The sequence below is a fragment of the Lycium ferocissimum genome, chromosome 4, assembly GCF_029784015.1.
Source record: "Lycium ferocissimum isolate CSIRO_LF1 chromosome 4, AGI_CSIRO_Lferr_CH_V1, whole genome shotgun sequence".
Taxonomy (NCBI): Eukaryota; Viridiplantae; Streptophyta; class Magnoliopsida; order Solanales; family Solanaceae; genus Lycium; species Lycium ferocissimum.
Window position 1 is genome coordinate 8334931 of NC_081345.1, and position 9804 is coordinate 8344734.

The 9804-nt window shown below is 37.2% G+C and overlaps 1 protein-coding gene across 3 annotated transcripts; it reads right to left on the reverse strand.

Annotated features, from left to right (window-relative positions):
* Nucleotides 1–829: 829 nt before the first annotated feature.
* LOC132051500 (probable galactinol--sucrose galactosyltransferase 2) lies at nucleotides 830–8454 on the reverse strand. Of its 3 annotated transcripts, XR_009413739.1 has the most exons (15): nucleotides 8240–8454; nucleotides 6781–7000; nucleotides 4818–5062; nucleotides 4178–4268; nucleotides 3934–3982; nucleotides 3751–3842; nucleotides 3547–3657; nucleotides 3353–3451; nucleotides 2576–3128; nucleotides 2350–2417; nucleotides 2116–2250; nucleotides 1799–2016; nucleotides 1591–1679; nucleotides 1002–1479; nucleotides 830–963 (listed from the first exon to the last, which is right to left on the reverse strand). XR_009413739.1 is itself a non-coding variant. In XM_059442607.1 (14 exons), the coding sequence occupies exons 2-14, from the start codon at nucleotides 6969–6971 to the stop codon at nucleotides 1150–1152; spliced, it is 2271 nt and encodes a 756-aa protein (XP_059298590.1). In that variant the 5' UTR covers nucleotides 6972–7000; nucleotides 8240–8454; the 3' UTR covers nucleotides 830–1149. The 3 variants fall into 3 exon arrangements, 2 of the variants coding, with proteins under 2 accessions (XP_059298590.1, XP_059298591.1); XM_059442607.1 differs by having other exon boundaries at nucleotides 830–1479; XM_059442608.1 differs by lacking the exon at nucleotides 8240–8454 and adding an exon at nucleotides 7872–8000 and having other exon boundaries at nucleotides 830–1479.
* Nucleotides 8455–9804: the final 1350 nt, after the last annotated feature.

Below are 9804 nucleotides of genomic sequence, written 5' to 3' on the forward strand. Positions count from 1 at the left end.
TGAAGATTTTATATTGGTCATACTGCTTTGTGGAGTTGACAGTTCATGATCATTGGCCAATTATATGTTTTAATTTTATCTGTCATTGCATTTCAGTTTTCATTTATACTCACTGCCATTGTAAAGATACTTTACAAATTGAAATTCTGTTAAGTAATTTTTCTGTTGATTGTAACAATATGATGCTGTGCAGGTTGAATTTAACAAGTTCAATGTGATTACCTAGAAGCATAAGAAAAAAACAATGATATGAGTAGCTGTTCAGGCTCACTGGTTACTTGTTAAATAGGAAGTGATTTTTTTTTTTTTTTTTTTTTGCCTTTTGCAGATATCTAGAAAGACTTATCAACAACGGTTAAAATGAGCAACTTCTTGACTCCTGAACATTAGTATTATTCCTCTTTGTTTGTCAAGGTAGTAACTGAATTTGTAGGAGTGTCAAGTAATTTGCCCAAGAGCTTGGATAGGCTGTGGATAGGGTGCAACTTGAGTAATCCATCTAAGAGTTTTGATCAATTTGGGATATCCGATGTAGCGGAAATTGACACACAAGAACTTCTCATATAGTTCATCAGATGCAACCATGATATTGAAACAGAAAAACGTTCTGTTTAAGATATGATTTTAGTAATTTAAGTAGTTATAAAAAACCAACAAACAAATCCAGAAAGGTCTGAGTTGGGCATTTATACTGGATTACGACACTGTTTAACCAAACACTGTTAACAATTCATGGTTTCGCTTCTTTTGGATATAGGGGGAGACATGAGAGTGATAAGACTGTCAAAAGATCCATTCATTAGGAAATGATAGATCAAGACTATATACGTAGAAGGGGAAAACGCTGGATTCACATTCAACATTATCCAGATAGTTTTATTACAGAGACTCATTCCATCCTGAACCACTCTCGTTATTGCTAACACTTGCCCTAAATCCTCACCCACTCTCGTTATTGCTACACTTACGCTAAATCCTCACCCACTCTCGTTATTGCTAACACTTGAGCTAAATCCTCACATCATTGCTAATACTTACGCTAAATCCTCACATCATTCCTCCAGCGCAATACAAAGCTTTCAGCCACTTCTGGCTCCATACAAAAGATTGTGACAACAATTAATTCTCTTAATCAGAGAAACTCCTTACTTAGACCTGGAATTCGATATTCCACCTGTACATCTCTTCTTGCGGAAATGGGATGTTCATAGTAAGCAGTCCAGATTCATTGTTGTAGTTAAAGTCGGTGTCTGCACCATCCACTGAGCATTTCAGGGGTAGTTGGGAAATGTAAACGCCAAAGCGGCCACATCCTCTGACCTTCAGTGAGACTGTTGCAGTCGGAGATTGGCTTCTGCTATCAAGGTGCTCGGGTTTCTCCTCAGAAGCCAGATGGACTTCGTACTGATCAATGGCACCTCCACTGTTGATCATATCTAGCAGCCCAATTGGAGCAAAAGAGATGTTTGTCACAATTTCCTGCACCAATAAAATGTTTAGTAAGATAAAGCTTTTGTTCGTTCCATCTTTTAGGAAAATGTGTTCAAGAAGCAAGTTAAGAACAAAAAGGTCAGCATGTTAAATGGTTACCTTGACAGGAGAAAAGTGGAACACTTCATACTCGAGAACTTTAAGTGTCACAGGCAGCGAAGCACCTCTTGGTAGCTGAACCACTTCCCCTGTAGATTAAATTATGGACAGTTAATTGGTAATCTAACACCACAGTCATACTTTGCAAGATCAGAGCCGCCTTTCTTTTTTTGGTTAAGGAAAGACCTATGTTACGGAATTGCTTTACCTGATCTAAAGCAATAGACTACAGAATCCCCATTCCAACCAGGGCCAGCGAGTTGAGCAATGGTGTCAACATCAGTTGCTTGGACCGAACTTGTAAGTATGCCAGGAGATGCATCATGGATACGTGTCTTCTTTATGACCTTGCACCAGCCAGCACCTTGGCAGTTAAACACACCAACCACACCATTGCATTTGTTCACGTTCCATATTTTAAGCAAGCTGTCCAACATAAAACGCGAAGGTTAAGTTTCCGTGATAATCACAAGAATGTACACAATATATATCATATATGCATCAGTTGCATAAAGAATTGCAGACCTTGTCCCGTCTCTAGCTGGATCAACAAATAGGCAATCACGAGTAGGTCGGCCAGGCAACTGAGCGCGAAGCACCGATCCATCAGGAAGGACGAGCTTCTTCAGCAGCTCAAAGTTGTGATTTCCGGGTTTGTCACTGAATAATAGAAAAAGAAACTAGGTTAGATAACAGTTTCAACTTTCAAGTTAAAATAAGCAATAAGGAAGAACCAGACAGAAAAGAACAAAAAATTACCTCACATAAATTGGTGATCCTCCAACTGCTCGAGCTGCAGCATGATAATCAGCAGTAGGGTGAAGACTCTGCAATGAACATCTCAGTTATTAATTTACCTCATTTTACATCTAATGCATTCAGTATTAACTGACGTCAACTAACCATCATATGAAATCGTCAAACACTAATATGGAATCGTCAAAAATGGATAAAAATAAAGGTAGAGTAAATATCAGACACTAACATGGAACATGTCCCAATCTGGTTGCATAAATTCTCCCAAGAATAGCGAGTTGTAGCAAACCGAAGCTATATGGATGGTATGAGAAGCTGGGTCACGAGGATAATAATCATCAGAAGCTCTAACTAGAGCGGTTTGCTTGGAACTGTAGAGCCCATCAGTGTTATGATTCATGCAGGCTATGCATCCATTGTCAGGAAAGTTTCGAGCAATGGATGCTTCAAGGGCCTGGACATAGCTTCTCGTGAGGGAAACTCTACCACCATGACCAGCACCAAGTGTTTCAATGATGTTCTGGACATCGACCTTGACTCCATCAACCCCACAGGATGCCAGATAGGCATGTAATTCATTATAAAAGTTGAACACCTTTTTTGGGTGCACCAAACCCAATCCATGAACTGCAAGACTGTCCATTACAATGTCAGGTTGGTTTCCCATCACTCCAGGGGTCTGAACGGGGTATGCCAATGCAGTGTCATAGTGCTCGAGTCCAGGACCAGCAGGATGTACTCCACCCCAGTAACCAGCCAGGGCATGCCATACATACACATACCTGCATAGCACAAACAAATATTAAAATGATAAGTATCACTTCCCTACTAGCAGATCCTTTGAGACAAGGAGGAAAAGATTTGAGTGCTGAGAAGTACTTTGAATTCAACAGAAAACTAAGTTCAACAGAAAACTAAGTAATTGAGTTATAAGTAAAAAGGTATTGTGGTGTGTGCAATTTTTAGACATCATATAAAATACAACTATCAGAAGTTGCAAACTTACTTGACATTGTGCTGTTTCTTGGCTTCCTCCACTACATGCTTCAGGCCTTTCGTTTGGAACTTCTTGTTTTCTTTAATTCCTGTTAGCCTGTTGGCAAACCTACAAAACAAACATCGGAGATCATACATATAATTTTGTTTACTAGATCTGCAAATTACAGTAAAATAACGATTATAAATAGCAAGAAATCTTACTGTGCTCCTTCTTGTACTACACAATTAGCATCCTTGGGTGCTTCATTGCCAATCTGTTGCCAACCATCATCAATAATCAGGAAACGTGGACGAACACCACCCTCAGATAAGCTGGCATAAAAGCATTACATCATTTAGTTCAACTCGAAAGACATCTCCAAACAAAAACTAAGAAATAGCTAAATAAACAGTTAAAACAATTACCTTTTGAGGCCATCCTCAACACCCTCTGCTGTGACATCGGTGTAAAAGGCATCCCATGTGCACCACCCAAACCAATCAATAATTGAGGGCAGCTACATGAAATCAACAGAAGATATTACATGCTCCCTTCAGAAAATGGTCCGACCAAGATTTCACAATAAAAGTAAGAAAGCAACTATTTACCTTCTTCTTCTCTCTGTGATGGAAAGTTTGCAAGTGTTTCTCAACAGCTCTGTTGAGAAGAAAAAATAAAAGGAGCAAAACACATTATTTATATAATTTAGAAATGGATGTCTCAATTGCTAGTTACAATCATGCTAGTTGAGTACCAGTTACATTATTCAACAATTACTTCACACTGCAAATATACTATATATAATATTTTTGTGATTGTAATCAGAAAGATCTCAGGAGGTTAGAAGCTTACTTCACAGCCTGGTTAATGACTTCAAAGGGATTGGTCCCAGCATTCATGTAAACAAGATAAAGCCCTTGGTTGGTTTCAACAGCATTATCTCCTGCAAAAATAAATCACACAGAACATATTGGTTCATTCTCATTTACTATACTTTCTTGCCCACCATTGATGATCTACAGATTTTAGTAACGCTGTCAGCATTGACATTTCTTGCTCAATATCACATTTATAGCTATAGGTCAAGCCCAATAGGTTAATATAGCCTCATTTTGTGGTAATAGGGAATAGGACTTGCAGCTTTTCCTGAAGAATTATTTGCACAGCTTTGTTCATAACAGGTGAAAAAATATTAAGTAAAACGAGAAATGACATTGTCGTACTGTGCCCACAGAGCAGAACGCACGTAGGCTACCCATAAGCAGTTGAATGAGCCTAAAAGGATAAACCAAAGACTTGGTCCATAGAGAGACGACTTTGTTTCCCAGAGCACCCAAATAGCAGGTACTTTTGCATATAGCCTCAAAAGGTAAAACAAAAAATGGATGCAAGAAGCCTCAAAAGGTAAAACAAAAATGGATGCAAGAAGTCTACTTAATCGGAATGTATGTATTACATTTATCAATTTTCCAATGGCTGCAAGGAAACTCACCACTCTCAAGGCAAATCTCCATTTCGTTCTTCTCATTGCCTTGAAGAACCGCACGAAACTGTCCCTCAAGTAGAGGGAGGAAGACTGTGTAAATAGTTGGGGCATCTTCATGCTCACCCTCGGTGGTGTCTTTGCTCTCCACAAGCATGAACTGGGTCTCCAAAGGAATATCATTTCCACATGTCCCCATTCTCTGAGTCATCCACCACAGCTTGAAACGGAATAAACACATGAACCTAGTATCCCTGGAACAACAGATAGCAAAGAAATATGATTTTTTAGTACGAGTAGCATTCTGACATGCATCATGTTTCATTCTTCTGCAACTCAATTCCCTGTGATGTTCTGAAATATGATAAACATGTAGTACTTCTGCATGGAATTGATCAAGTCAACCTTCACCCTCTTAGCATGAGGTACGAAATTTAACAATGCGAAGAAAGTATTTCACCACTAAAGATGGACTTCGTGACCGTAAGGTCAGTACATCCCACTCATAATCAATTTGTACTCGTAATAAAGCAGTGGAATTAATAGCACAATAGCTTCACCGAATTAGCTTATCATCCACCAAGTCAAAAACCATACATTAATGTTATGTTACATTCTATAAAATTTGTTTGAATACATGTGTGGCCCCTTAAGCTTCTCCGAATTTTTCAGTTGACACCCAAACTTAGACTTGTTCCTATTGAGAACCTGAACTCAAGTCGAACTATGTCTATTAGACATGATATACTGATGTGGCAGAGTGCGTACTACACACCCTTTCTCAGAGTGTGTACTACACAACCTTTCTCAGCGTGTTAAAGCCTAGAAAATGGCTAATTCATTTTTTAGTTTTCCTTTTTTCTATTCCTTTCAAAATTTCTCCTTCTTCCTCACACTTTCCTGCCACTACCTCCGCCATTTTCCACGACCATCTGCCACCATCCACCTCCTCCTCCTCCACCCTTCCCTCTTCCCCGTCTATTAGTCACCATCTCTCGCCAAAAAAACTTCCTTGACAAACCAATTCCTCCATCATCTTCAGATTCAAACACCTCTTGTTGGTAAAATGATGCTAGAAAAAAATGGCAACCCAAATGTGATTCCCGTTTTGAAACTATGAAACCGTTTCCTCTTTAAAAGAAGAATATTCTGTTTGGTTAAGGTCCAAGATAGATTCTTGTCCATAGAAGGTAACAGTTACAAAATCTAATTATCTTTGGAGCCTTCGAAATCAGATTTGAGTAGCTGGAAAAAGATTATGTTTGCCAGACAAGTTTATGGTGAGCCCACCAGATCCAACGTCGATCCTTTCTTTTAACGTTTTTCAAGAAGGAGAGAGGCTGTGGGAGGAGAAATAAATAGTGTCTCAAAAGAAGAATAATAAAGACAAGGAAGAAGAAGAAGGAAAAACGTGTACTTACACTTTGTTTTTTTTCCCTCTCTTTTCCTTTTATTTTTATTGACACATTTCTTTGTATATTGCCACTTAACTTGCACGTAAACTACACAGATTTAAACATTGCTGAAGATTGAGTGATATATGTCTAATTGACACAATTTATGCATAGATTTAAGTTAGGTATAGATTTAAGTTAGGTCATAGCCTCAATTGAGGTGTCTAAATGGAAAAATCTTGACTAGTTTAAGGGGCTGGCTATGTATTCAGCCTTATGGTTATCGTGTAATAGTGAAAGAAGGGAAAACATATAACTTCATTTAAAGAAGTATCGTTAATCAGACCATGTCATTTGTGCATGCTTATGCATTCTACTAAATGAATTAACAGCGGTCGTGTCGCTTCAACTGGCGACAGAGTTCAAAGAAATATCGTGTCATTCTAACAACTTCTGTATCTTTCCTTTCCAGAAGAAGCCATCAAATGAACAAGCAGATCATTGAAACGTTAACACCCTAGAATAAAATACCTAAACTCAACAGTAATTAAAAAGTCTGAGGACAATTAAATGCTTACTCTAAAACCCCGACAGGGAACACATGCAAGCATTTGCTCTGTGAAGCTGTTGCTCCAATAAATGCACCACTAACAAGCCCAACCCCCGATCCAGGAGTCAAGATAATGTTGTCAGGCACACCCTTCAGTATGGTCTTGCCATGGACAACGAGGTTTCCATCATTGATGGACATATTAGGTGTGACTGTCATCTTTTTTCGAGTTGATGTTTGACAATTAACTGCAGAGGAAAGAGCAACAAAAGCACGCTGTTAGCTCGAATGTGATATTCACATCTAACTATCTATATATATGGTCACTTCGAATTTGTGGGGAAATGAGCAAAAGAATCTTTTGCAGAAGGCATCTTATAATCAACTGACATGTATTAGTAATTATGACAGATCGGATTAGAGATTCTAACACTACTAGGCTAATACCTTACAATCTCATACTTCAACAACAACGACAAATAGTTAAGTTAATGATGAAATACAATACATAAGTTATCAGCTCAAACATCTGAGATAGACATAATGGTTGAAATATGAAAGGCAAGTTCATACTTGACAAATCAAAGGGAACTCCATAACCAGCCAAATATTCATTTCTCAATTTGAAGAAGGTAAAGGGGACAAATTTGAAAGGGACTTAGGCTCATATTCATTAAATCAGTTTCTTAAATTGGTAATTTAGGCAATTAACCAGAATTTAATGAAGACAAAAAATTGGTAAATTCAAAGCATATACAAGAAATTCGAAAGAATACAAATCAATCACCTCTTGTACGTCTCAAATTCTTCCCCAAAAACAAAGTGTCAACTGACCATCCATACGCAGGTAATATAGAAGCTGAACGTACAATCATTTTCCAATAAATTCACCAAAAATAAATTCTCCAGCAAAACTCTCAACCATGTATAAACATAGCAATACACATTACAGGAAGCAAACACCTGTAATCAAACTTTCTAGTATCAACTTCAACACAGAAGCAATTAAATCAGCTCACACACTTTCATGGGATCTACCAAAATATTTCGAATGAGACACGCGGTTCACAAAGTACAACGAAAATTGAGATAATGGTAAAAAAACACCTGAAATATCACCTTTCCGCGAGTTTCAAACACAACTATCAGTTGTTGTTCCCTTTGGGATGTTTTAATACATAGATTGTCGATAGTTCAGGTAGGAAAAGGAAATACTCCCTCCAATCCCAATTTATACGACATTCCTTCCTGTTAAGTCAGTCCAAGATTCAAAAATATTCATTTCTCTTTTAAACTTCATGACTAGTCAAACATGCTCATATAAATTGAGACGGAGAGAGTATGATAGGTGGGTATGAAACTCGCAAAAAAATGATAGTTCAGATATGTTTTTAACCATTAACTCAAGAAAATTACCATCTATAAAAGCAACCAAGAAGGAGCCAGTAAAAATTAATTATACCTTCGGATAAAAAAAAAGAACTCACCTTAAACCTTAAAAGAAGATCAAGAAACTTTGGGTTGAAACTTCTAGCTGTATATATATGGAATATGGAAAGTAGAAGAAGAGGTTACTCAGCAGAAGAGCACTCCAGAAGGGAATGCAAACTTCTTTTGAGAGAAAAAGGAAACTTAGCTAAATGATTGCTTGCTCAACTTCTCAATCAATAATTATTGGTGTGTGCGTTTGTTTGAAAAATGATGCTATTACTCTTGGATTTATATAGTCCTTGCCTCGAACGATTTTTCCAGAACCAACTATCCATTGTATGACACGTAGACTCCACACATGGTTATAAATATTGCATGAAACTCTTGTCTTTTTCCTATTTTCCTATTTTTTTTCCTCTGGTTCTTTTTTTCTCTATTTTTAGTTAATGCCACATAAGGGCCAAGGGGTAATTAAGCGGCTTCTTGTATTTACCGCCGCTCAGTTAGTTTGGGTGTTTTCAGGTTTGAAGAAACCTTTTTATGTGACTTGGAAGTATGTATACAACACGTTGCTACTATATTGATATTGGATGGCAAAAGAGTGTGCATTTATGGATTTTCTATTTTTAATTTTTTTATTCATATATAAGGATAATAAAAATTCTATGGCTTAGTGCACATTTTACTCCAACAATTGCACCAAAATTCTCTTTACGCACTTTTTTAACGGACCATTTAAGATCTTATGTATTAATTCAAACTCTATTTATGCTCAAAGATAGCATTATTCCAAGGAAAATATCTCTTGCCAACACTTGCAAAACAATTTCTTTATGAGTTTGTGCTTGGTTAAGCTTTTTGAAAGGGTTTACGAAGACTGTTTTTGGGGTTGTCATTTGATAGTAGGTGTTTGAACATAAGTTTGATTGAATTTTTTTTAATTAAAATTGAAGCTGAAAAATAGTATTTGAAAATTGAAGTTATGTTTGGACATGCATTTAACTTGAAAAATAGTTGAAGTTTTCTGGGAGATTTTTTTTTTTTTTTGACTTAGAAAACTCGTGAAAACCAAAGATTTTAAACTTGAAAAATTCATCTTAAAAAACTAACCAAAAGATCAGTCTAATATTGTAACGACCCGTTAGATCATTTTGAGCTTTTGAATTCTTTTTCTTTAAAAGACCCTTTCCATAACTTTAAAATGGTATTTTTGACTTGCGGGGATGGTTGACACAATTCCCGAGGCAATCAGGTTAGTATCGGAGAAGAAAAAAGTAAATTTGAAAGTTCTTAAGTTGAAGTAAAGGAAAAGTTTGACCAAAGTCAACATCGGAGGTTAACGAATTCGGATCTGAATTTCGACAATTCCATGAAACCTGGAACGTGATTTATTACTTAGTTGAGTGGTTTGGACGAGTCCCGTTTCAGAGACTTGGTGGAGATTGTAGTTAAGTTCATGAGTTAGAGTTGACCACAATCAACATCAGGTCAAGACAATTCCAGGTTGGTGTTTTGACTGTGCGAGCAGGTTCATCGCATGTTTTATGATCGAAATCCTTATTTTGTTTGTGTCGGGGAGGTTCGGGATGAGTTTTAGGTACTAAAATGGACTTTGAGCTAT